Here is a 27,571-nt window from a genome sequence, read left to right as displayed (position 1 = left end):
GGACTTTAACCCACAAACTTATGAACACCTGATTTTCGATAAAGTAGCTAAAAGTATACAATGGAAAAAAGAGAGCATCTTCAACAAACTGTGCTGGCAAAACTGGATGTCAACCTGTAGAAAATGAAAATAGATCCATATCTATCACCATGCACAAAACTCAAGTCCAAATGGATTAAAGACCTCAATATCAGTCCGAACACACTGAACCTGATAGAAGAGAAAGTGGAAAGTACTCTACAACACATAGGCACAGGAGACCACTTCCTACGTATAATAACCCCAGCAGCACAGACATTAAGGGCATCATTGAATTAATGGGACCTCCCGAGACTGAGGAGCTTCTGTAAAGCAAAGGACACTGTCGCTAAGACAAAAAGGCAACCCACTGACTGGGAGAAGATCTTCACCAACCCCGCAACTGACAAAGGTCTGATCTCCAAAATATATAAAGAACTCAAGAAACTAGACTCTAAAAGGCTAATCAACCCTTGTCTCCGTTTCTTACTCACCATGTAGCTCCCTGCTTCGGAGACCTGAGGCATGATCTTGTTGAAATGGATTAATAAAAATGCTGCAGCTCCCCAAGTGGCTGAGGCGGCAGCAGGCCATGAGACCATGCCGCAGGTCCCCTGAGGCGGCAGCGGGCCAAGATACCACGCGGCAAGTCCCCGAGCTGAAGCATACGACACAGGTCTCCGAAGGCAGCTGGTCCCGGGCAGGGAGACATGTGGCTGCGGGCAAGAGTCAGAGACATGTATAGGCATACCATGCAGAATGAGGTTGGGTGGATTATGGAAGGGAAGGGGGAGAAGGATAGAAGAGCAGAGAGAGAGGAGAGAGAGAAAAAAAATCCCAGAAGGGTGAAGGGGAGAATGGAGGGAGGCAGAAGCTGCCTCTTTAGGGGAGAGACGGAAAAGAGGAAGAGACTCAGGTTGCAAGCAGGAAGGAAGATCTGTCTGCCTCAGTAGAGGGGGGAGTGGGTGGGGCTTATCAACTTGTCAACTGAAGCATGCCCACCCAGGGCATGGCTTTGTGCCTCAAAGCTCACCCTGAAAAGGACTGGGGTTACAGTGGATCCCGAACACCCAGGGTAGTAACCTGCCGGCTAATAAAGACTTTCTGTTAATTCCAGCATCGAGAACAAGACCACTATCACAATTTGAACCAAATTTAAAGCAAGCTTGATTTTTATTGGGGTGTACCCAAGAGCTGGCCAGCCTAAGTCAGGTTCTCTTGGGGTCCTTTTAAGGAGTGAGATCACTAGTAGTTCCACAGAAGGGAGACAATGGGGCAATCTCAAAAAGAAGTCAAGGGCAGGCAGTGGTGGCTTTATAATCCAAGCACTTGGGAGGCAGTGGTGGTGCGTGCCTTTAATCCAGCATTTGGGAGGCAGACAGGAGGGTCTTCCTGAGTTCAAGGTCAGCCTAGTCCACAGACCAAGTTCCTGGACAGCTAAGGCTTTTTCATGGAAATACCTGTCTGGTGTGTGTGTGGGGGGTGGGGGACAAAGGTCAAGGTCATGGGTTGGGGAAGGTCAGGTTCCGGGAAACAGCAATTCAGCTCTCACAGTAAATAGAAACCTACTTTTAAAACACAGCACGACGGCTCCTGCCTTCAAAATGGAGTCAGGCAGGCTCCTCAATTCCATTGGCTTAAATCCATGTCTGAGGAGTCTTCTTTGGTGAAGACCCCCATAATATTTCCGATTAAAGAACATTTCAGCTTCTGGACCCGCCTGTCCGCTTTCAAACGTTACCAAGTCTCCGCCGTCAATCCCTAACAAGGAACTTTATCAAGCAACGCTGCACAAAGGGACCCAGCACACAGTGTGGAACTACAGCTCTTGGAGGGAGGGCAGGTCAGCCCTCCCTAGAGGCTCTGTGTCTTTTAATCAGGGCCTCTGAGAAAGCCTCAGATTGGCCTGGCCCCCAACAGGTTTCTCTTTGGGTGGAAAGTTCCGCAGCCTTAACCCAAACAGTTTCACTGTAGCCCTTGTTGGCCTTGAACTCCTAATCCTCCTGTCTCCCCAGTGCTGGGTGCTAAAAGCTGGAAAAGACTCCATTTCTGTGTTGGGCCCTTTTGGAACCTTGAACTACACTCCAGCACCCAGGAAAAGCTGAAGGCTGTGGGACCCTCTTTAGGGGAAGCATTAGCTAATGGAGAAACGTCTACACAAAGTTGCTGACTGCAGCCCATTCCCCCACCAGTAGTCATACAGAGAATGTTGACCACCCAACTTCCTATTCAGCTGGGCAATATTTAAAGCAGCTCCTGCAGTTAGCACAGGGTCAGCAGATGTCTGGAGGACATAACCAGGACTGTTGCTATCCCCCTTTGATACTAAGCCTATCAAGAACTAACAGCTGAGCTTTACTCAATCTTTATATTTTGATACTGAAACTTGTGACTGTTTTATGGTTTTTGTCTTTATAAACCCTTTACAATAGTAAACGGGATCCTTCTCCCTCCATCTGCTGTGTCTGTGAGACTGAGGACCCGTGCTAGCCAGTACTTAATAAGCGAAACCTTGTTTTTGCATTTGGAAGTGTGGCTCCGTGGTGGTCTTCTTGAGGGTTCCTAGGACTCAGGCACAACAGTGCCAAGTTGTGTGTGCCATCACACCCAATTTTCCGTGAATAAATCTGGCTTTTTTTTGTTGTTGTTTTTGTTTTTTTTCGAGACAGGGTTTCTCTGTGGTTTTGGAGCCTGTCCTGGAACTAGCTCTGTAGACCAGGCTGGCCTCGAACTCACAGAGATCCGCCTGCCTCTGCCTCCCGAGTGCTGGGATTAAAGGCGTGCGCCACCACCGCCCGGCTGTTTTTGTTTTTTTTTTTTCGAGACAGGGTTTTTCTGTGGTTTTGGAGCCTGTCCTGGAACTAGCTTTTGTAGACCAGGCTGGTCTCGAACTCACAGAGATCCGCCTGCTTTTCTTGTGTCCTTTTTGGAGACAAGGTCTCCTGTGGCCCAGGCTGACGCCCACTGTGAAACCAACGATAGCCCGCAACTCCAGCTGCTCCAGTCTTTACCTTCAGTCTGGTGCACAGGCGCACCCAGATCCCAGCCAGCAGTGGGACTCCTCGGGACAGCAGCCAGGCCTGGGCAGGACTGCGCTGGATCTCACCAGTATCAGTATCGTGCTGGTCCTGTCCATCAAGGAACAGGGACTCCCTGGAGCCAATCAGAATTGCGTATAAGCGGAGCCGTCCAATCGACAGCGGGCAGCCGCCTTTCCGGTGCCTTCCTGTTCGGCTCGTGTCTGCCCGTGTCGGCTGCAGCGGGGCGCTTAAGGTCGGTGGTTGCGCCCAGCGGAGCGCACGGAGATCGGAAACGCACATCGGCTGCAGCGCTGCGCACACGGTCGGTGGAGACGCCCAGAGGAGCGCACGGAGATTGGAAACGCGCCATGGTGAGTGTGGCGTGGAGACGCCGGTGGGAGGCTGAGAGGCCGGGGACTCTGCAGTCGGCTACTCGGACTACTGCGCGTTTGCAAACCGCTCTCCCGGAGTCCGCAGTCAAACCGCAATGGAAAAAGGGGCCGCCGTGTTTATGTGTGTTCAGGTGTTCAAGTGTAAAGGGAGACATAGGGCTCTCCTTGGGGCTGTTTCTAGAAATGTTTAGTGTTTTAAATTACACTTATTTGTAGGGGTGGGCCGGTAGGGAGGTCCGAGTCCGGTCCCGGCTTGCACCGTGTGGATCCTGGGGCTCGAACGCAAGTCCTCAGACTTTGCAGCAAACACCTTTTCAGCTGAACCATCGCGTAGGTCCCTTCTTTTTCTTTTTCCCTTAGTGTTTTTTTCCCTTATGTGCATATTCACAATCCAGATGAGACCATGTGCCTAGGATGAGAGAAAGGGAACTAACTCTTCCTGGGGTGGAGAGATGGCTCAGAGGAACTGAGTTCAGTTTCCGCAGGCAGTCACGTGGTGACTCAGCCATCTGTAATGGGATCGGATGCCCTCTTCTGGCGTGCAGACAGCACTCATACATTTTCCCCAACAGAAAAATTACAACTTCTTGGAAAATTTTCCCATCATCTGTTATATGTCCCCCCCCCCCCCATTATATCACAAGCACAAGGGGTGGGGGTTGAAGGTCACTATAACCCCGCCTGGCCAGGACTATTTCCTTACCGGTGTAAGGACCCAGTGCCAACAACAGAAAGGAGAGCAATGAAATAATACAGGGCATGTTAGAGCTTCAGTGGGGCCGCAGAGGGACAAAAAGTCTCCATAATCTTGTGAATGGCCCGGTGTGGGTGCTGGGAACTGAACCCAGGTCCTCTGGAAAAGCAACAAGTGCTTATTACCACTGAACCATCTCTCCAGCTCCTTAAGATTGGCGGGAAGGGGGCGGGGTCCCCCTCTCCCTCAAAGATCCTTCCTTACTCCCGGGTGCCAGGGATTAAAGGTGTGGCCACTATCATGATCTCAGAATCTGATCATTTTAGCCTCAAGGTTTTTGGGTTTTTTTGAGACAAGCTTTCTCTGTGTAGCTTTGGAGCCTGTTCTAACAATGCTCTGTAGACCAGGCTGGCCTCGAACTCACAGAGATCCACCTGCCTCTGCCTTCTGAGTGCTGGGATTAAAGGTGTGCACCACCACCTCCCAGTTTAGCCTCAGTCTTTAGCGTGGTCCCTCTCCTGGTCTCTCCTGCCTCCTTCCCTCCCTTTCTCTGTCCTCTCCCTCTTGGGAACTTCAGTTCTCAGGGAGTTACCGGGAAACTGATACCTGAAGCTTTAAATTCCAGGCCTGCGTAGAACCCCCGGTCCAGCGCCGAGCTTGTCAGCAGGCAGTGTCTGGGGCTCAGGCTCTCTGCTAGACGAGAAGCTGGAAAGTGCCTTCTATGTCCTTACAGTGACTGTAAAGGAGGGACCGTGTGACTTCTGGCCAGGGTGGGTTAAAATTCAACCTGTTTGATTTTCGGGATCCAGCTTTTTGTTGGGTCTAAAATGTCCCCATAATTGAGTAGCAAAAGTGCTGTTACCCTCTGAGGCATCTCTACCACCCCATAATAAGAGACCCATACACACCTCTTTCCCTCCCTCGTCTGCTGAGTCTCTGTTCTCTCATACTCCATGGCTTCTTTTGTTGTGATTGTGTGTATGTGTGTGATTTGTCTGTATGTGTGCCAGAGCACGGGTGCCTGCAGAGGAAGGACAGAGGTTCCAGTCTCCTGGAGCTGGCATTAGAGACAGTGTGAGCTACCCAACGCGGGTACTTGGATCCAGCTCATCTCTATAGCTCCTCGTGTCTTCCTTGGTATGTGGGTACCAGGCATGGAGGCCCAAGCATGCAGTCCCAACACTGAAGTAAAAGGAGAAGGCCAGACTCAGCTGTTGGCTTCTAGGTCAGCCTTAGCTACATGAGACCTCATCTTCAAAATATGCATTGACACATGGTGGCTCACAACTGTCAAAGTAAAAGGGGGAAAGCAGATTTATTCTTAATAAGCCAGGCATGGTGGTATGGGCCTGAATCCCCAGCATTTGGGAAACAGAAACCAGAGAATTAAGTTCAGGGGCAGCCTGGATTACAAAAGAATTTGGGCCCCCCAAACACAGTTATTCCTGTCCTGTGGTCTCACTGCTAAGAAAGCAGAAGGAGAGGAGTGGAGGTCAAGGCCCCAGCTGGAGCTAATGAGAAACTGAACAAAAACAAATAAGGAGCCAGTCGGGGGTGGTGCACACCTTTAATTCCAGCCCCGGGGAGGCAGAGGCAGGTGGATCTCTGAGTTTGAGGCCAGCCTGGTCTACAAGAGCTAGTTCCAAACAGGCTCCAAAGCTACAGCGAAACCCTGTCTGGGGGGAGGAGGGCGGCACAAGCAAACAAATAAGGAGATAAAATGTTAAGTACAAGTAGGTTGTGACCTTATTGGAAGGAGTATAGGAATAGGAGAGGGGAGCACACTCTGAGGTTAGACAGAAGAGGGTGTGTGTATGGTGTATATTCCCTGTGCCGACAGAGGCCAGAAGAAGACATTGCACACCTTGGAACTGGAGTAACAGATGGTTATGTAGGTGCGAGGAACCAAACTCTTGAGTTCTCTGCAGGAGTAGCAAGTGCTTTTAAATACTGAAGCATGCCTCCTTTTATGTATACGAATGTTTGCTTCTGTGTGTGTGTGTGTGTGTGTGTGTGTGTATGCACGCACACCATGTACATGCCTGGAGTGACAGATGACTGAGCTACCATGTGGGACCAAACCCAGGTCTTCTGGGAACAAGTGCTCATAACGGCTGGTCCATCTCTCCACTATCCCCATCTATACCCCTTTTCACACTAATTTGTGCCTCTCCTTGTATCAGTTTTACTATATTGTTTCTTTCTTAGAATTGATTAATTACAGTCAAGTTGTTAAATATGTGGAACTGATATTGTTCATGATACTCCTTTGTGGTCCCTTTTATTTAGATTTTTATCAGTGGGTCCTCTTATCACAGGTATTGGTGGTTTCTAGATTGTCTTTTTGTGCATTTTATTGTGTGTGTGTGTGTGTGTGATATGTGCACATGTACCGTAGAGTGCATTGGAGGTCAGACACTCAGAAATCAGTACCCCTTCCACCGCGTGTCTCCCGGATTGAACTTCATCCCCAGGCTGGGCTGCAAGCACTTCCTCATGCCCACCGTCTCTTTTTCAGTTTGACAAGAATTTTATCAAATCTCATCCACCTTTTCAAAGAATGGGCTTTTCCTTTTGTTGTTTTCTTGAGTTTAATTTCTCATGTTCGCTGGGCATGGTGGCACACACTTTAATCTCAGCACTGGGAAGGCAGGCAGATCTCAATGAGTTCGAGACCAGCTTGGTCTACAATGGGAGTGCCAGGACAGCCAGAGTGAAACCCTGTCCTGAAAAACCAAACAACAACAACAACGAAAAGAACGGTAACTTCTAGATGTGTGTGTGTGTGTGTGTGTGTGTGTGTGTGTGTGTGTGTGTGTGAGTGAGCCAGGTAGTGATAGCACACGCTTTTAATCCCAGCACTCAGGGAGGCAGAGGCAGGCAGATCTCTGAGTTTGAGGCCAGCCTGGTGTACAGAGTGAGTTCCAGGAAAGCCAGAGATATACAAAGAAACCCTGTCTGGAAAAAAACAAAACAAAATGTTATGTGCCTAGGAAGGCCAGAAGAGGGTGCTGGATCCCCTGGAGCCAGGGTTCCAGGTGACTGCTGGGCATCCCCTTGGGTAAGTGCCGCAGTGGTAGAGCCACTGCCACCCACTCCCACCCCCATGTAACCCGACACCGCGTTAGAAACACACCTGTAAAGGTGTGCAGGTTTTGTGAACAGCTGACCTCATTAGCTTTGTTTGATGCCAGTATTCCTTGTTTCTCTCAAGATTTTGTAGTCTGCAGGTACTTTAGGTGTTCCACTCTTTCAGGTAGTGCTAGAAGTACCTTTCATAGATCTCCTTTCATATATTTTATTTTCCTTATTCTTTTTAGGGAAAAGGTTTATTTCAGCTGAGTTCCTATTTGCAGTTGATCATGGAGGGGGACGTCACAGCTACAGGAGCTGGAAGGAGCTGGCCATCTTTGAAATGACTGGCTTTTATTTATGTGCCTCTGGATGCTATGGGACGACAGGCTGTGCCACCAAAACCTGGCTTCTGTTTCTTCACCATCTCTGTTGATTGTTTGAGTTTTTGTTTTAAAATTGCGTGTGGGGGTGTTGTTTGTGTCTGTGTACCACATGAATATAGTGCACACAGATCAGAAAAGGGTGTCAGATCCCCTGGAACTGGACTTAGATTGATATGAGCCGCCGGGCGATGGTGACGCACGCCTTTAATCCCAGCACTCGGGAGGCAGAGGCAGGCGGATCTCTGTGAGTTCGAGACCAGCCTGGTCTACAGAGCTAGTTCCAGGACAGGCTCCAAAGCCACAGAGAAACCCTGTCTCGAAAAAACCAAAAAAAAAAAAAAAAAAAAAAGATTGCTGTGAGCCACTGTGTGCATCCTAGGGATTGGACAAAAAATGCTCCTGACCACCAAGCGCCTCTCTAGAGCCATCATCAATGATGATACTGATGGTTGGTGTGGGGTACATATGCCATCAGACATGTGTACATAAAAGAATAACTTAGAGGAGTTGGTTCTCTCCAGGGGTCAGGCTCGGGTCACAGATATGCCCATTAAGCACTTGGGCCCACTGAACAGTCCGGCCAGGCCCCTGGTGTGATTCTCTTATTGTTTAAGTTGGTGGGATCCTTTCCCAAATCCAGATCCTAGATACCAGGAGAGGTTGAACCGTCTGAACTGGCTGTTCACAGACCATCTTGGAAAGCTTATTCGCTCCTTCGGCACTGCAGACAGTAGCGCTGGCACTGCAGACAGTAGCGCTGGCACTGCAGACAGTAGCGCTGGCACTACAGACAGCACTGGCACTGCAGACAGTAGCACTGGCACTGCAGACAGTAGCGCTGGCACTGCAGACAGCACTGGCACTGTAGACAGCACTGGCACTGCAGACAGCGCTGGCACTGCAGACAGCACTGGCACTGCAGACAGCACTGGCACTGCAGACAGTAGCACTGGCACTGCAGACAGTAGCGCTGGCACTGCAGACAGTAGCACTGGCACTGCAGACAGTAGCGCTGGCACTGCAGACAGCACTGGCACTGCAGACAGTAGCACTGGCACTGTAGACAGCACTGGCACTGCAGACAGTAGCACTGGCACTGCAGACAGCACTGGCACTGCAGACAGTAGCACTGGCACTGCAGACAGTAGCGCTGGCACTGCACACAGTAGCACTGGCACTGCACACAGTAGCGCTGGCACTGTAGACAGCACTGGCACTGCAGACAGTAGCACTGGCACTGTAGACAGCACTGGCACTGCAGACAGTAGCACTGGCACTGCAGACAGCACTGGCACTGCAGACAGTAGCACTGGCACTGTAGACAGCACTGGCACTGCAGACAGTAGCACTGGCACTGTAGACAGCACTGGCACTGCAGACAGTAGCGCTGGCACTGCAGACAGCACTGGCACTGCAGACAGTAGCGCTGGCACTGCAGACAGTAGCGCTGGCACTGCAGACAGTAGCGCTGGCACTGCAGACAGTAGCGCTGGCACTGTAGACACTGGCACTGCAGACAGTAGCGCTGGCACTGCAGACAGTAGCGCTGGCACTGCAGACAGTAGCGCTGGCACTGCAGACAGCACTGGCACTGTAGACAGCACTGGCACTGCAGACAGCACTGGCACTGCAGACAGTAGCGCTGGCACTGCAGACAGTAGCGCTGGCACTGTAGACACTGGCACTGCAGACAGTAGCGCTGGCACTGCAGACAGTAGCGCTGGCACTGCAGACAGTAGCGCTGGCACTGCAGACAGCACTGGCACTGTAGACAGCACTGGCACTGCAGACAGCACTGGCACTGCAGACAGTAGCGCTGGCACTGTAGACAGTAGCGCTGGCACTGCAGACAGCACTGGCACTGCAGACAGCACTGGCACTGCAGACAGCGCTGGCACTGTAGACAGTAGCACTGGCACTGCAGACAGTAGCGCTGGCACTGCAGACAGTAGCGCTGCGTTTGGTCCAGTGCTGAGGAGACAGTAAGCCCCAGCTGGATGGCTCAGCGGGTGAAGGTGCTTGCTGCCAAGTCTTGTGACCTGGTCCCTAAGACCGAGGTGGTAGAAGGGCAGAACTGCTCCCAGTGGGTTGTCTTGTAAGCACCCACGCTTACTCACAGGCTACCTGATACAGCAGCCAGGAAGACTGGGGCTGTGACAGTTTTGCTGAAAGCAATCAGAAAAGATTTATCAGAAAACATTTATCAGAAAGAGAATATAGTGGCTATTGCCAGGATCAGTACAGTTGTAGTTGCCAGGATACAGTGATGTTTGCAGAGTTTACAGACTACACAAGATGAATGTCTAAGACAATTGTCCGGAAAGCTCCTGTGCTTCCGTGATTTCTAAGGGATCACACAGAGAAGCACAAGGCAGTCTGAGAGCTTCACTGCCTAAGGGAGGAACTGAGAGGCACAAGGTGTCCCAGGAGCCGTGGACTCTAACCTGGAAAACCTATGATGCATTCCTCTCAGGGCAGCTAGGCCAGGCTATCTCCAGGGTTCCCTACAAGTCACCCTTTTTTGTTTTTTTAATTTTAGGGTAAGCAGACATAGAGTAGCAAGTCAATCTCAAGGCTGTAATGCTTCCCAGATAACCAATAACAAACCTTCCAGAGACATTCCTTGGACTATAGTTTAGAAGTTTAGAGACCAAAATAATAACAATAACAAAAATTCTTTGCTAGGTTTTGTGCAGCAAATTTGGGCAAGAATGGCCTCACTGCTGCAGAATGTTTTTGGGTCTCGCCAAACAACTCAGGGTCTTGGTCCTTTGGCCTCAGGGGGGCACCAGGCGCGCGCGCGCACACACACACACACACACACAGGCAATATTCATATATATAAAAGGAGGCATGGTTCAGTACTTAGAAACACTTGCTGCTCCTGCAGAGAACTCAAGATTGTTCCTCGCATCTGCATAACCATCTGTTACTCCAGTTGCAAGGGGTGCAATGTCTTTTTTTGGCCTCTGTTGGGATAGGGAATATACACCATGCACACACACACACCCTCATCTGTCTAACCTCAGTGTGGGCTCTCCTCCAATTCCTACACACACACACACACACACACACACACACACACACACACACACACAATCTGTCTCGCTAACCTCAGTGTGGGGTCTCCCCCCAATTCCCAAACTCCTTCCAATAAGGAACTCAAGTTTCAGGGCTTCTGAAATCCTCACACTGACTTACATGCAGGGAAATACCAATGAACATTAAATACAAATAAACTATATTTTTTAAAAAGAAAATAAAATATTATGAGGAGTAGCCATGATACCTTACGCCCCCTCTTTATTTATTTGTTTTTTTGAGAAAAGGAAAAAAAACCAAGTCTCCGCCTCCTCCCAGCCTCCCATTTCCCTCCCCCTCCTCCCACCTTTCTCCCCCTCCCCCTACTCCTCTCCCCCTCCCTCTCCAGTCCAAAGAGCAGTCAGGATTCCCTGCCCTGTGGTAAGTCCAAGGCCCTCCCCGCTCCGTCCATATCTAGGAAGGTGAACATCCAAACTGGCTAGGCTCCCACAAAGCCAGCACATTAAGTAGGATCAAAACCCCATGCCATTGTCCTTGGCTTCTCATCAGCCCTCATTGTTCGCCATGTTCAGAGAGTCCGGTTTTATCCCGTGCTTTTTCAGTCAAAGTCCAGCTGGCCTTGGTGAGCTCCCAATAGATCAGCTCCACTGTCTCAGTGGGTGGGTGCACCCCTCGTGGTCCCGACTTCTTTGTTCATGTTCTCCCTCCTTGTGCTCCTCATTGGGACCTTGGGAGCTCAGTCCAGTGCTCCAGTGTGGGTCTCTGTCTCTATCTCCATCCATCACCAAATGAAGGTTCTATGGTGATATGCAAGATATTCATCAGTATTGCTATAGTATAGGGTCATTTCAGGTTCCCTATCCTCAGCTGCCCAAGGAACTAACTGGGGACATCGTCTTGGGCTCCTGGGAGCCACTCTAGGTTCAAGTCTCTTGCCAATCCTAAGGTGGCTCCCTTAACTAAGAATTGTGCTTCCGTGCTCCCCTATCCAACCTTCCTTTATCCCAATCATCCTTTTCCCCCAAGTTCCCCCCATCCTCTCCTCCCTTTTCTCTCCCCATCTCCCCTTACCCCAATCCCACCCCACCCCCAAGATCCCAGTTTTCTCCCCGGCAATTTTGTCTACTTCCCATAGCCAAGAGGATAACTATATGTTTTTCCTTGGGTTCACCTTCTTACTTAGCTTTTTTAGGTTCACCAATTGTAGACTCCGTGAGCCTTATTTATGGCTAGAAACCAATTATGAGTGAGTACATCCCATGTTCATCTTTTTGGGTCTGGGTTACCTCACTCAGGATAGTGTTTTCTGTTTCCATCCATTTGCATGCAAAATTCGAGAAGTCATTGTTTTTTACTGCAGCGTAGTACTCTAAAGTGTATATATTCCATACTTTCTTCATCCATTCTTCCATTGAAGGGCATCTAGGTTGTTTCTAGGTTCTGGCTATTACAAATAATACTGCTATGAACATAGTTGAATAAATGCTCATATGATGAGCATATGATAGGGCATCTCTTGGGTATATTCCCAAGAGTGGTATTGCTGGGTCCAGGGGTAGGTTGATCCCGAATTTGCTGAGAAACCGAAACACTGACTTCCACAGTGGTTGCACAAGATTGCATTCCCACCAGCAATGGATGAGGGTACCCCTTCCTCCACAGCCTCTCCAGCAAAGGCTGGAGTTTTTTATTTTAGCCATTCTGACAGGTGTAAGATGATATCTCAAAGTTGTTTTGATTTGCATTTCCCTGATCGCTAAGGAGGTTGAGCATGACCTTAAGTGTCTTTTGGCCATTTGAACTTCTTCTGTTGAGAATTCTCTGTTCAGTTCAGTGCCCCATTTCTTAATTGGGTTAATTAGCATTTTAAAGTCTAGTTTCCTGAGTTCTCTATATATTTTGGAGATCAGACCTTTGTCTTTTGCGGGGTTGGTGAAGATCTTCTCCCAGTCAGTAGGTTGCCTTTTTGTCTTAGTGACAGTGTCCTTTGCTTTACAGAAGCTTCTCAGTTTTAGTAGGTCCCGTTTATTCAATGTTGCCCTTAATGTCTGTGCTTCTGGGGTTACACATAGGAAGCGATCTCCTGTGCCCATCTGATGTAGGGTATTTCCCTTTTTCTCTTCTATCAGGTTCAATGTGTTCTGACTGATATTGAGGTCTTTAATCCATTTGGACTTGAGTTTTGTGCATGGTGATAGATATGGGTCTATTTTCATTCTTTTACAGGTTGACATCCAGTTATGCCAGCACCATTTGTTGAAGATACTTTCTTTCTTCCATTGTATACTTTTAGCTCCTTTATTGAAAATGAGGTGTTCATAGGTTTGTGGGTTAAAATTCAGGTCTTCTATACGATTCCATTGGTCGACTTCTCTGTTTTTATGCCAGTACCACACTATTTTCATCACTGTAGCTCTGTAATAGAGTTTGAAGTTACGGATGGTAATGCCTCCAGAAGGTCCTTTATTGTATAGGATTGTTTTGGCTATCCTGGGCTTTTTGTTTTTCCATATAAAGTTGATTATTGTCCTCTCAAGATCTGTGAAGAATTTTGATGGGACCTTGATGGGGATTGCATTGAATCTATAAATTGCCTTTGGTAGAATTGCCATTTTTACTATGTTGATCCTCCCAATCCAAGAGCAAGGGAGGTCCTTCCATTTTCTGGTATACTCCTCAATTTCTTTCTTCAATGCCTTAAAGTTCTTGTCAAATAGATCTTTCACTTCCTTGGTTAGAGTTACCCCAAGATATTTTATGCTGTTTGTGGCTATCGTGAAAGGTGAAGCTTCTCTGATTTCCCTCTCTGCTTCCACATCCTTTGTGTATAAGAGGGCGACTGATTTTTTGGAGTTGATCTTGTATCCTGCCACATTACTAAAGGTGTTTATCAGCTGTAAAAGTTCTTTGGTGGAGTTTTGGGGGTCGCTTATGTACACTATCATATCATCTGCAAATAACGAAAGTTTCACTTCTTCCTTTCCAATTCGAATCACCTTGATCACCTTATGTTGTCTTATTGCTATTGCTAGAACTTCAAACACTATATTGAAGAGGTATGGCGAGAGTGGACAGCCTTGTCGTGTTCCTGAGTTTAGTGGGATGACTTTGAGTTTCTCTCCATTTAATTTGATGTTAGCTGTCGGCTTGCTGTATATAGCTTTTATTATATTTAGGTATGACCCTTGTATCCCTAATCTCTCCAATACTTTTATCATAAAGGGATGTTGAATTTTGTCAAATGCTCTTTCAGCATCTAATGAAATGATCATACGGTTTTTTTCTTTCAGTTTATTTATATGATGGATTACATTGATAGATTTTCGTATGTTGAACCAGCCGTGCATCTCTGGGATGAAGCCTACTTGATCATAATGGATTATTTTTCTAATGTGTTCTTGGATTCGGTGAGCCAGTATTTTGTTGAGGATTTTTGCGTCGATGTTCATGAGTGAGATTGGCCTATAATTCTCTTTCTTGGTTGAGTCTTTGTGCGGTTTTGGTAGCAGAGTAACTGTAGCTTCATAAAAGAAATTTGGCAATGCCTCTTCTGTTTCTATATTGTGAAATACATTAAGGAGTATGGTATTAGGTCTTCTTGGAAGTTCTGGTAGAATTCTGCATTGAAACCATCTGGTCCTGGGCTTTTCTTGGTAGGGAGGTTTTTGATAACAGCTTCTAATTCTTCGTGACTAGCAGGTCTATTTAGATCGTTCACCTGGTCCTGGTGTAACTTTGGTATATGGTATTAATCTAAAAAAGTGTCCATTTCCTTTACATTTTCCAGTTTTGTGGCATATAGGCTTTTGTAGTAAGATCTAATGATTCTCTGAATTTCCTCTGTGTCTGTGGTTATGTCCCCCTTTTCATTTCTGATCTTATTAATTTGTAAATTCTCTCTCTGCCGTTTGATTAGTTTGGATAGGGGTTTGTCAATCTTGTTGATTTTCTCCAGAAACCAGCTTTTTGTTTCATTGATTCCTTGGATTGCTTTCTGTGTTTCTATTTTGTTGATTTCAGCCCTCAGTTTGATTATTTCCAGTCTTCTACTCCTCCTAGGTGAGTCTGCTTCTTTTTTTTCTAGAGCTTTCAGGTGGGCTGTTAAGTCTCCAATGTGAGCTTTCTCTGTTTTCTTTAAGTGTACACTTAGTGATATGAACTTTCCTCTTAGGACTGCTTTCATAGTGTCCCATAAGTTTGAGTATGTTGTTTCTTTATTTTCATTGAATTCCAGGAAGACTTTAATTTCTTTCTTTATTTCTTCCTTAATCCAGGTATGGTTCAGTAGTTGACTGTTCAGTTTCCATGAATTTGTAGGCTTTCTGGGGGTAGCATTGTTGTTGAATTCTAACTTTAATCCATGGTGATCTGATAAGACACAGGTGGTTACTAATATTTTTTTGTAACTGTGGATGTTTGCTTTGTTACCGACTATGTGGTCGATTTTCGAGAAGGTTCCATGAGCTACAGAGAAGAAGGTATATTCTTTCCTATTTGGGTGGAATGTTCTATAGATGTCTGTTAATTCCATTTGATTCTTTACCTCCATTAATTCTCTTATTTTCTCTGTTAGGTTTCTGTCTGATTGACCTGTCCATTGGTGAGAGAGGAGTGTTGAAGTCTCCTACTATTAGTGTGTGCGGTTTGATGGCTGCCTTGAGTTTTAGCAATGTTTCTTTTTTGTACGTGGGTGCTTTTATATTAGGGGCATAGATGTTCAGGATTGAGACTTCATCCTGATGAACTGTTCCTGTTATGAGTATAAAATGCCCCTCTCCATCTCTTCTGATTGATTTAAGTTTGAAGTCAACTTTGTTAGAGATTAAGTATGGCCACACCTGCTTGTTTCTTAGGTCCATTTGCTTGATAAGCCTTTTCCCAGCCCTTTACTCTGAGTAGGTGCCTTTCTTTGTTGTTGAGGTGTGTTTCTTGTAAACAGCAGAATGTTGGATCCTGTTTTCTTATCCAATCTCTTAGCCTGTGCCTTTTTATAGGTGAGTTGAGTCCATTGACATTAAGTGATATTAATGACCAGTGGTTGTTAACTCTGGTCACTTTTTTAGTCGTGGAGTTTGTGTGTTTCCCTTCTTTGAGTTGTGTTGGTGAAGGGTCTCTAGATGTCTGAGTTATTGTGGTCATTGTTGGACTCCTTGGTTAGTGATTTTCCTTCTATTACTTTCTGTAAGGCTGGATTTGTGGCTATGTATTGTTTAAATTTGTTTTTATCCTGGAAAATTTTGTTTTCTCCATTTATAGTGAACGAAAGCTTGACTGGGTATAGTAGTCTGGGTTTGCATCCATGGTCTCTCAGTTTCTGCAGTACATCTATCCAGGACCTTCTGGCTTTCATGGTTTCCATAGAGAAGTCAGGTGTAAGTCTGATAGGTTTACCTTTATAAGTGACTTGGCCTTTTTCCTTTGCAGCTCTTAAAATTCTTTTCTTATTCTGTATGTTTTGTGTTTTGATTATTATATGGCGAGGGGATGTTTTTTTTTGATCCAGCCTATTCAGTGTTCTGTATGCTTCTTGAACCTTCATAGGTATATCTTTCTTTAGGTTGGGAAAGTTTTCTTCTATAATTTTATTAAATATATTTTCTGGACCATTGAGCTGCACTACTTCTCCTTCTTCTACTCCTATTATTCTTAGGTTTGTTCTTTTTATTGTGACCCATATTTCCTGAATGTTTTGTGATGAGAGTTTGTTGGACTTGCTGTTTTCTTTGATCAGTGTGTTTATTTTCTCTATGGTATCTTCAGAATCTGAGATTCTTTCTTTTAACTCTTGTATTCTGTTGGTTATGCTTGTTTCTGTAGACTCTGTTTGTTTACTTAAATTTTCCATGTCCAGCCGGCCCTCTGTTTGTGTTTTCTTCTTTGCCTCCATTTCAGTTTTCAAGTCTTGAACTGTTTCCATTATCTGTTTACTTGTTTTTCCTTGGTTTTCTAGGGTATCATTCACTGATTTATTCAATTCTTCAAACTTTCTGTTATATTTCTCATCCATTTCTATAAGGGCGTTTTTTACATGCTGTTTAAGGGCGTCAATCACTTTCTTGCAGTCAATCTTTTCTACTTCTTCTTGATTAAGCTGTTCATGTCCTCCCGTTGTGAGATCGCTGGTTTCTGGTGGCTTCATGTTGCTTTTCAGATTGTTGGGTGAATTCTTGCATCGGCCCATCTCTTCTTCCAAATGCTCCCTTATGGATCTTCTTTTACCGGATCAGGTCTCCTTGCCTACTCATGTACCTTCCCAGTGAAGGCTCTCCCCAGTGATGGCTCTCCTGGTGCCGAGATCAGATCTCTGTGCCCAATGATGGCTCTCCCCAATGCTGGCTCTCCTAGCACCCAGCTCAGGTCTCCATGCTGGTTGGGCAGCCTGCAAACAAAGCGCCTACCCTGCTTGGTGCAGGCAGGCTATAGAAACAAAGGAACTCCGCCCGCCTGGGTGCCCCAAGGATCCGTACCCAGCGCCCAGACAGGCTGGGCTGGGTGATGTCATGTGCCGAAAGAGGGCAGGGGGGCCGAAGTGGAGAGGGCTCCGGATGCAAACTGGGTGGGACAGGAAGAAAGAAGGAGCATGCAGGGAGTAGAGGCTCTGCAGAGAGCCCAAGAAGGATAGGGGGCTGAGGAACCCCTGAGTTCCCTGTCCCGGGCTGGCGCCGCGGGGTCAGAAACTCACCCCAATGTTGGCTCTCCTGGCGCCGAGAGATCAGGTCTCCGTGCTGGTTGGGTAGCTCGTAAACAAAGCGCCTACCTTGCTTGGTGTAGGCAGGCTATAGAAACAAAGGAACTCCCGCCCGCTTGGGTGCCCTCCCCTCTTTATTTTTAAATAATGTTTAAGCTGTCTTTGTTCTTTCCACAAAAGATTGACCCGAGGGTTATGTGGAATGCCTATGATGTGGGTTGTATCAAACGGTTGGCAAAATTCCTGAAAAGATTTGGCAGTGTATACAGGAGAATTGTCAGTTTTCAATATTTTATAGGGGCATAAATTTTTATTATTTTGGCAGAAAACAATATATCTGTATAATAAAGGCAAGAAGAAACAATGTGGTTTTTTTTTTTTTGATCTTTTTAAAGCAGCAGGCACAAGCCAGGTAGTGGTGGCGCACGCCTTTAATCCTGGATCTCTGAGTTCAAGGCCAGCCTGATCTACAGAGAGAGTTCCAGGACAGGCTCCAAAGCTACAGAGAAACCCTGAAAGAAAAGCAGTAAACAATAAACTTTTGACATAAAGTTGGACTGTTTGTTATTTCTTTCTTGTTGAATGACTGCCAATAGTTGAGGCTCTTCAAGGCCACATCCAGAGATGATCTTTCAGTGTGTGAAGGCCCAGTGTAAAGAAGGACAGATGGCACTGTGGCATGCAGCGTTAGCATTCTCAGGCCAGCTGCTGGACAGTAACCATTCCTGCCTCCCCTGCAACCCCGAGAAAGATGGGAAACGAAGTCTTGCTCTGTCTCATCAGGGCCCTGGTCTAAGTTTAGAAAGTTCCTCTGTCTTTCTTCCAGAATCTGGTGACTAACACTGTGCTCCAAGTACCATTTGTCCATAATCCTCAGGAGGATGTGTGAGCATCACAGTACATGTCTTCTCAGGAGGATGTGTGAGCATCACAGTACATGTCTTCTCAGGAGGATGTGTGAGCATCACAATACATGTCTTCTCCTCGGGAGGATGTGTGAGCATCACAATACATGTCTTCTCCTCAGGAGGATGTGTGAGCATCACAGTACATGTCTTCTCAGGAGGATGTGTGAGCATCACAGTACATGTCTTCTGCTCAGGAGGATGTGTGAGCATCACAGTACATGTCTTCTCAGGAGGATGTGTGAGCATCACAGTACATGTCTTCTCAGGAGGATGTGTGAGCATCACAGTACATGTCTTCTCCTCGGGAGGATGTGTGAGCATCACAGTACATGTCTTCTCAGGAGGATGTGTGAGCATCACAGTACATGTCTTCTGCTCAGGAGGATGTGTGAGCATCACAGTACATGTCTTCTGCTCAGGAGGATGTGTGAGCATCACAGTACATGTCTTCTCCTCGGGAGGATGTGTGAGCATCACAGTACATGTCTTCTCCTCGGGAGGATGTGTGAGCATCACAGTACATGTCTTCTCCTCGGGAGGATGTGTGAGCATCACAGTACATGTCTTCTCCTCGGGAGGATGTGTGAGCATCACAGTACATGTCTTCTGCTCAGGAGGATGTGTGAGCATCACAATACATGTCTTCTCCTCAGGAGGATGTGTGAGCATCACAGTACATGTCTTCTCCTCGGGAGGATGTGTGAGCATCACAGTACATGTCTTCTCCTCGGGAGGATGTGTGAGCATCACAGTACATGTCTTCTCCTCGGGAGGATGTGTGAGCATCACCGTACATGTCTTCTCCTCAGGAGGATGTGTGAGCATCACAATACATGTCTTCTCAGGAGGATGTGTGAGCATCACAGTACATGTCTTCTCCTCAGGAGGATGTGTGAGCATCACAGTACATGTCTTCTCCTCGGGAGGATGTGTGAGCATCACAGTACATGTCTTCTCAGGAGGATGTGTGAGCATCACAGTACATGTCTTCTCCTCAGGAGGATGTGTGAGCATCACAGTACATGTCTTCTCCTCGGGAGGATGTGTGAGCATCACAGTACATGTCTTCTCCTCGGGAGGATGTGTGAGCATCACCGTACATGTCTTCTCCTCAGGAGGATGTGTGAGCATCACAATACATGTCTTCTCAGGAGGATGTGTGAGCATCACAGTACATGTCTTCTCCTCAGGAGGATGTGTGAGCATCACAGTACATGTCTTCTCCTCGGGAGGATGTGTGAGCATCACAGTACATGTCTTCTCAGGAGGATGTGTGAGCATCACAGTACATGTCTTCTCCTCAGGAGGATGTGTGAGCATCACAGTACATGTCTTCTCCTCGGGAGGATGTGTGAGCATCACAGTACATGTCTTCTCCTCGGGAGGATGTGTGAGCATCACAGTACATGTCTTCTGCTCAGGAGGATGTGTGAGCATCACAGTACATGTCTTCTGCTCAGGAGGATGTGTGAGCATCACAGTACATGTCTTCTCCTCGGGAGGATGTGTGAGCATCACAGTACATGTCTTCTCCTCGGGAGGATGTGTGAGCATCACAGTACATGTCTTCTCCTCGGGAGGATGTGTGAGCATCACAGTACATGTCTTCTCCTCGGGAGGATGTGTGAGCATCACAGTACATGTCTTCTGCTCAGGAGGATGTGTGAGCATCACAATACATGTCTTCTCCTCAGGAGGATGTGTGAGCATCACAGTACATGTCTTCTCCTCGGGAGGATGTGTGAGCATCACAGTACATGTCTTCTCCTCGGGAGGATGTGTGAGCATCACAGTACATGTCTTCTCCTCGGGAGGATGTGTGAGCATCACAGTACATGTCTTCTCCTCGGGAGGATGTGTGAGCATCACAGTACATGTCTTCTCCTCGGGAGGATGTGTGAGCATCACAGTACATGTCTTCTCCTCGGGAGGATGTGTGAGCATCACCGTACATGTCTTCTCCTCAGGAGGATGTGTGAGCATCACAGTACATGTCTTCTCAGGAGGATGTGTGAGCATCACAGTACATGTCTTCTCCTCGGGAGGATGTGTGAGCATCACAGTACATGTCTTCTCAGGAGGATGTGTGAGCATCACAGTACATGTCTTCTGCTCATATCTCAGAAGCTGCAGGCATGTTATTTGGTTGGTTTCTGAATTCTAAGATGTCAGTTTCTTTAACATCTCTGAATAAGTCAGTCCTCGACAATACATATTTACCCCCAGTAAGACACACTTTAGCAGTTGGTTTTTGTTTGTTTTTCTTGCAACAAGGGATTGAATCTCACAGGCCCCATGGAATTAAAAATGTTAATAGGTTTTCTTTGAAATTAAATATCCTAGAAATCTAGTGTAAAATATAGCAAGACTAGAAACTAGGGTCATATTAATTCCCGTTCCACTAAGAAAACAGAGGGTTGGATGAAGCTTTTCTCGATGCTTCAACCTTGAAACAGTCTCGAATAAGTGAGAAGCAGTCACAGTGTTTGCATGGCCATTTAAATCCTTAGTTTTCTAAATTACATGTACCATCTGAATTTTCTAAATTACATGTACCATCTGAATTTTCTAAATTACATGTACCATCTGAATTTTCTAAATTACATGTACCATCTGAATTTTCTAAATTACATGTACCATCTGAATTTTCTAAATTACATGTACCATCTGAATTTTCTAAATTACATGTACCATCTGAATTTTCTAAATTACATGTACCATCTGAATTTTCTAAATTACATGTACCATCTGAATTTTCTAAATTACATGTACCATCTGAATTTTCTAAATTACATGTACCATCTGAATTTTCTAAATTACATGTACCATCTGAATTTTCTAAATTACATGTACCATCTGAATTTTCTAAATTACATGTACCATCTGAATTTTCTAAATTACATGTACCATCTGAATTTTCTTTTCGTTCTTCATTTGTCTTACATCCCAACCACAGTTTCCCTTTCCTTCTCTGCCTCCCCTGCATCCTCTCCATTTCTATTAGGAAAAGGGCAGGCCTTCTGTGGATAGCATAGTGAACAGGCATGGTATATCAAGCTGTCCTAAGACTAAGCACCTTGCCTTGTATTGAGGCTGGGCAAGGCAACCAGTAAGAGGAAAAAGTTTTATCCTGAGACTTACACACCAAAAAAATGTACAATTTTAGAACTATAAATAAAGCCTGTTTTGTGCGTACCACACTGAAGGTATCATGCTTGTCACATTAAAAGCACAGCATTTCACTGTCTTTATTGTTGTCATCATTAGTGAGGCTGCCACCTGGCTTTTATAAAATAAATAAAAAAGAGCTGGGCGGTGGTGGCACCCGCCTTTAATCCCAGCAGCTGGGAGGTAGAGGGAGGTGAATCTCAATTATTTCAAGGCCAGCTGCCTGGTCTACAAAGTGAGTGCTAGGATGTACGTGTGTGTGTGTGTGTGTGCGTGTGTGTGAACTTAGAGGCTAAGGACAAGATTTTTTAATATTCCATCTTATTAAACATATTCTGTTGCAAATTGCTTAGATTATTTTGTGTAAAGCTATAAGAAAATAAACCATGTGGTTTTAATGTCTTAAAAAAAAGACAAGCTTTTGCAAAGATCCTCCATTCAGAGGAAAGAAAAGGTTCCCCAGAAATAGAAACAAAAAGAGACAGTGTAAAGGGAGCACCTGGTCCATTCTGAGTACACAGACTTGCTAAAGACCCTTAACGCTTAAATAAAGCAGGTGTAAAATTCCTGAGTTCTGGCTTGTTAGGATCAGGTGTTTCCCTCAGCTGGGAAGAGAAAGTCACCTCATGTTGTCTCCTGTCTGTCTCCTGGGCACAATGCATCAGAGACTTGTCCCCTGCGGTAGGAGTTAATTCTCCTATGGAGGATGAGAACACACACACACAACAACAACCTTAGTGAGAGATGAAGTGAAGCAGGGAAGTTTTCATCCTGAGGAACTGCACTTCATGGAGAGGGGTTAAGAGCAGAGGAAATTGGAGCTGTAGGTAGCAGAGCAAAATACCACATGGAGGAGGAAAACTCAGCAAGAGAAGATACTCCGTGTATCTTCGGGTTTCGACTTTTCTTAATCCCCGTGTTTTTTTTTTCCTAATCACTTTGATTTTTAATTTTAACTGTCTTTTGTTTTTTGATATTTTTGAGGGTTTCTCTGTGGAGCTTTGGAGCCCATCCTGGAACTCGCTCAGTAAACCAGGCTGGCCTTGAACTCACAGAGATCCCGCCTGTCTCTGCCTCTGGAGTGCTGTGGCTGGATTTAAAAGTGTGCACCACCTTGCCCAGCTACAAATAATTTTTTTAATGTTTAGAGTTATACACACTATTGTCTGCGCTTATAAATGAAAGGCTGCTCCTTCTGTTTATCTGTCCTAATCAGCTGTGATTGTCAACTTGACCAGCCTAGAGTCATCTGAGAGGGAGTCTCAGTTGAAGGATTTCCCACACCAGACTGGCATGGTCTTCTCTGTGAAGAAAATTGTCTTGATTGTAGATTGATAAAATACAATGCAGCTCACCGTCAGCAACAACATTGCCTGGACAGACGGTCCTGGGCAGTATATTAAAAAAAAAAAACTAGCTGAGTAAGAGGCTTCACACAAGCTAGAAGTGTTTCCCATAGTTTCTGTCCTCAGTTCCCACTTGAATCTGTGCCCTGGTTACTCCCGATGATGGACTATAACCTGGAAGTATAAGCCAAGTAAACTCTTATCTCAGTTAACTTTTCTGTTGCTGTGAAAGGGCACTATGACCAAGGCAACTTAGAAAAGAAAACATTTAATTAAGAGCTTGCTTACAGTTTTGTAGGATGAGTCCTTGACCATCATTGCAGGGAACATGGTGGCAGGCAGGCAGACATAGTACTGGAGTTGTAGCTAAGAGCTTCTATCTGATCCACAAACAGGAAGCAGAGCACATTGGGAATGAATGGCATGCATGGGCTTTAAAAGCCCACCCCCAGTGACACCTCCAAATCCTTTCTTAAAAAGTTCCACCGATTGGGAACCAAGCATTGAAATATGTGAACCAGTAGGGGCATTCTCAATTCAAACCATCACACATTCTTTCTTCACCTAAGCTGCTTTTGGTCAGAGTGTTTAATCACAGCAACAGAAATCACACTAGAACACTATTTGTTTCGTGAAATTACAGTTGCAGTGTAGGAAGAAGTGTAGATGATAGTTCTCATTACCAAGTCCTGGAACTGATTGAAGCATTATCCTCGCAGCCTGGTATCAATGAACAATGAATACCAGCAGCTGCTGGTCTCCTTATTTGTGGTAATGTATTTCCATATGTTTCAGGATTCGATAACCTTTGAGGATGTGGCTGTGTACTTTACTCAGGAAGAGTGGGCCTTGCTGGACATTTCCCAGAAGAGTCTCTACAGAGATGTGATGCAGGAAACCTACAGGAACCTGACTTCTCTAGGTGAGCATGACATTGCTGCTTCTTGCCCCGTCGCTTTGTGGAGTGCTGGATGCACATGCTCAGTCAGGCTTGGGCTCATGCACTAAGCATTTAATAATCACTTTATATGGGGCTGGAGAGATGGCTCAGAGGTTAAGAGCATTGCCTGCTCTTCCAAAGGTCCTGAGTTCAATTCCCAGCAATCACATGGTGGCTCAGAACCATCTGTAATGGGGTCTGGTGCCCTTTTCTGGCCTGCAGGCATACACACAGACAGAATATTGTATACATAATAAACAAATATTTTAAAAAAATCACTTTATACTTTTTATTTTTAATTATTCTGTGTTTGTATTTTAGGAACAGAATGGGAACAGTGGGATTTGGACACTTACTACAGAAGTCTGAAGAGAAACCTGAGGTATTGGACACCTACAAATAGCTGTGGATCATTGGATATTGGGAAAATATTAGAAAGAGCACAAATTCAAACTATTTATTCTTCTAAAAGCAGTCTTCGTACGCTCTGAAAATGAATGCTTGTATGTGCTGTGGATATTTGAGGTTGGCAAAACAGTTTATGTAAAAGCAGTATTAAGACCTTCCAGCTAGGGCCAGAGCATTCAGATATGTGAGCCTGAGGAGGCCGTTCTCATTCAATTACCACATGCTCATCATTCGAAACAAACGACTAAGGGGACTGGAGAGGTAGTTTGGATTAAGGGCACTGGCTGTTTTTCTAGAGGACTCGGGTTCAATTCCCAGCACCCACATGACAGCTTAAAACTGTCTGTAACTCCAGTTCCAGGGGATCTGATACCTTCAGCAATGTACATAAAGTTAAATATATTATTAAAATATATAAAACATAAAAGAATTTTTAAAAAGTAATAACAAAATCTTTAAAAATAATAAGGAGCTTTGGTCCAGCCAGCTTTCAGACCCTTGAATCTTCTTAGGTGGAAGCTGGGGTCAGGTGGGCAGTGTGCAGCACACGCTAGACTCTGCAGGAGGAGTCTGTAGGCAGCAGTCTCGGGGATGGGGAAGCTGCCTTGCTAGTCTTTGCACACACTGGTCAGGCGCCTGTAATACTTGAACACACTGTCAGTTGTTAGCACGCAGCCTGGAGGAAGGCTTTACCACGGCTGTGCCCGTGTCAGCAATGTGCATTCATTCGGGATTTTGTCTCTTTACACATTTGCTCCAGGACTTCCTTGTCTGCCCACACTGTGGGGCATAAATGCCTAAAATACCTTGTGAATGTTCCCAGTATAAATCTAATATCTATTAATAAGTATAAAATTGTTAATAAGCAAACTCTTAAGATTATATTTCTTAATTCTTACAGAATCCAGATGGTAAAGAGAGACTGTGAACTTAGAGACAGTGACCAAGGCAGAGAAACCACAGCTCAAGATCCAGTCGGTATCACAAGCAAGAAAATGCCCGGACCAAAGCTTCCTGAATGTCAGTCATCCCTAAAAAGGCCTGCTACATTCAACCCTCAAAACAGACCATGTGACTATCAGAAATATGTAAAGAAATACTGTGAATGTAAAGTATGTGGTAAAGTCTTTACCTGTCCCAGCTCCCTTAAAAATCATAAAAAGGTCCACAGTAGAGAGAAACCTTATAGATGTCCGCATTGTGAGAGAACTTTTAGTTATCACTTCTGGGCTGAAAGGCATATGCTGACTCATAGTGCAGACAGGCATAAATGCAAGCTGTGCGGGAAAATATTTCCTAATGCTGATACCCTTCGGGGTCATAGAAAAATTCACTCCGGAGAGATTCCTGAATGTAAGGATTGTGGGAGAATGTTCTGGACTTCTAGCTCCCTCGAGTTGCATAAAAGGCTTCATACAACAGAAAAACTTTATGAATGTAAACACTGCAGGAAAACCTTCAAGAATTATTGTTCCTTTAGACTACACGAAAGGATTCACACTGGGGAGAAACCTTATGAATGTAAGCAGTGTGGGAAAACCTTCAGACATTCCAGCCATGTTAAAGCACATAAAAGAACTCACACTGGAGAGAAGCCCTATGAATGTAAGCAGTGTGGGAAGACCTTCACTTCTGGGCATTGTGCAAGAAGACATTTAGGGACTCACAGTGGAGCCTGGCCTTACAAGTGTGAGGTGTGTGGGAAAGCTTATCCGTATGTCTATTCCCTTCGGAATCATGAAAAAAGCCATGCCGAAGAGAAACTTTATGAATGTACGCAGTGTGGGAAAACCTTTAAGTACCGTGCTTCCTTACAAAACCATTTGACCACTCACACGGGGGAGAAGCCGTATGAATGTAAGGAGTGTGGGAAAACCTTCAGCTGTGCCAGTTACCTTCAGAATCACATGAGAACACACGGGCAGCCCTACAAATGTGAAGAGTGTGGTAAGGCGTTCTCATACTCCAAGAGTCTTCAAAAACACATGAATGTACACAGTCGATTGGTGGGAAGCTTTAAGTGAGTTAGAGGTCGATTTAAGAAGAAGTACTCCACACGTTCAAGCTCATGTTCAAAATGAGCCTGTGAGTGCAGTGAGTCTGCATTGGTTTCCGTGAGATGGGCCACAGCTTGTGCCAAAGCCAATGAGTTGAAAGCTGTTGGGAAGCTTTTGAGCACTGTGGACTTAACTGGAGATGGATACTGACCTGGGAAAACTTTTTGCTCATTCTTTGTTTTTTTTTTCTTTTTCTTTCTTTCTTTCTTTTTTTTTTTTTTTGGATTTTCAAGACAGGGTTTCCCTGTGGCTTTGGAGCCTGTCCTGGAACTAGCTCTGTAGACCAGGCTGGTCTTGAACTCACAGAGATCCACCTGCCTCTGCCTCCCAAGTGCTGGGATTAAAGGCATGCGCCACCACCGCCCGGCTTTTTTGCTCATTCTTGATGGATACATGGGATGACAGTAGAGAGAAAGTCTATCACTGTTAGCAGTATGGGGAACATTTTTCCTTGAATTTCAGTGTGGGGAAGTCTTCACTAGGCTCCACCACAGACCCAGACTGTACATGGAGGAACACTTGGACTCCTGAAATGTTAACTAACATGTTCAAGTCCCCAAATCTCATAACCCTAAGAAGTATAAAACCCGGTGTGTCAGTATACTGTGGATTTCTGATTCTTAGTCATAATTCTGTTGCTGCTTTTTGTTTAGTTATAATTTTTAAGTACTTTGGTAATTATTGGACTAGTAAAATCTGACTTTGTAAATGTCCAGATTTTTGCCATAGTCCTCGACTGTTCAGGTGTGGCTGTACTTGGTCATTTGTTTTCTAATAAAAATGTCTTTTTCCAGCACAAAATTTACTCGGTCCTCTGTGCTAAAATAGTGCTGCTTTTTATGCTTGTTATGTAGTGGGAGGGAGGTGTGTGCACGTGTCAGCTGCCTGTGGAGCCCAGAAGAGAGCACTGGATCCCCTCGAACTGGTCTTAGGTGACAGAGAAGCTCTGAGTCCTCTCTTCAGCCCCGCCTGTTTCTGGGGAGTGTTCTCGTGGCTCTGTAATGGTGTCTCAGAAGCAGCCCTGGCTGCAACATTGCCACTACGGATCTCTTTGTTTGTGGATGTTGCTTTGACAATTGGCTTTCCTTGGGGGAGCCATTCAGCGGCTTAGTGTCCTGGACTCAGAACCCTAGCACTGCAAGCGAGTTGGTGCTGTGTGAGTCAGATGGATTTTCTGAGTGGAATCACGTAGGGTGGGCATTCCTGAACTAGCCGTTCTGGAATCCTTTGCTGTTTCCATCGTACTTTGCTGGCAACTTAACTTGCATGAGCTGTGGCGACAGTGTGAGGAAGGGGCTGTCAATCTGGGGTGTCAGAGTGCCGGTAAACAGGAGCATGCTGCCACTGCCAGCGCCGTCTTCCAGTGTGTGTGTCCAAGTTGCAGGACCCCAGGAATCTGAGTAGTCATCAGTGATATTACTGGCTGATCCAT

The 27,571-nt window shown here is 45.7% G+C and overlaps 1 protein-coding gene across 2 annotated transcripts; it reads left to right on the top strand.

Annotated features, from left to right (window-relative positions):
• Positions 1 to 3,257: 3,257 nt before the first annotated feature.
• On the top strand, positions 3,258 to 26,940 carry LOC142857883 (uncharacterized). 2 transcript variants are annotated; one of them, XM_075986960.1, is made up of 4 exons: positions 3,258 to 3,409; positions 23,530 to 23,656; positions 23,996 to 24,056; positions 24,984 to 26,940. In XM_075986960.1, the coding sequence occupies exons 1-4, from the start codon at positions 3,407 to 3,409 to the stop codon at positions 26,104 to 26,106; spliced, it is 1,314 nt and encodes a 437-aa protein (XP_075843075.1). In that variant the 5' UTR covers positions 3,258 to 3,406; the 3' UTR covers positions 26,107 to 26,940. The 2 variants fall into 2 exon arrangements, with proteins under 2 accessions (XP_075843075.1, XP_075843074.1); XM_075986959.1 differs by lacking the exon at positions 3,258 to 3,409 and having other exon boundaries at positions 21,042 to 23,656.
• Positions 26,941 to 27,571: the final 631 nt, after the last annotated feature.

The sequence above is a fragment of the Microtus pennsylvanicus genome, chromosome 9 (assembly GCF_037038515.1).
Source record: "Microtus pennsylvanicus isolate mMicPen1 chromosome 9, mMicPen1.hap1, whole genome shotgun sequence".
Taxonomy (NCBI): Eukaryota; Metazoa; Chordata; class Mammalia; order Rodentia; family Cricetidae; genus Microtus; species Microtus pennsylvanicus.
The sequence above is the reverse complement of the archived record's forward strand: the minus strand, read 5'-3'. Positions and strand labels throughout refer to the sequence as shown.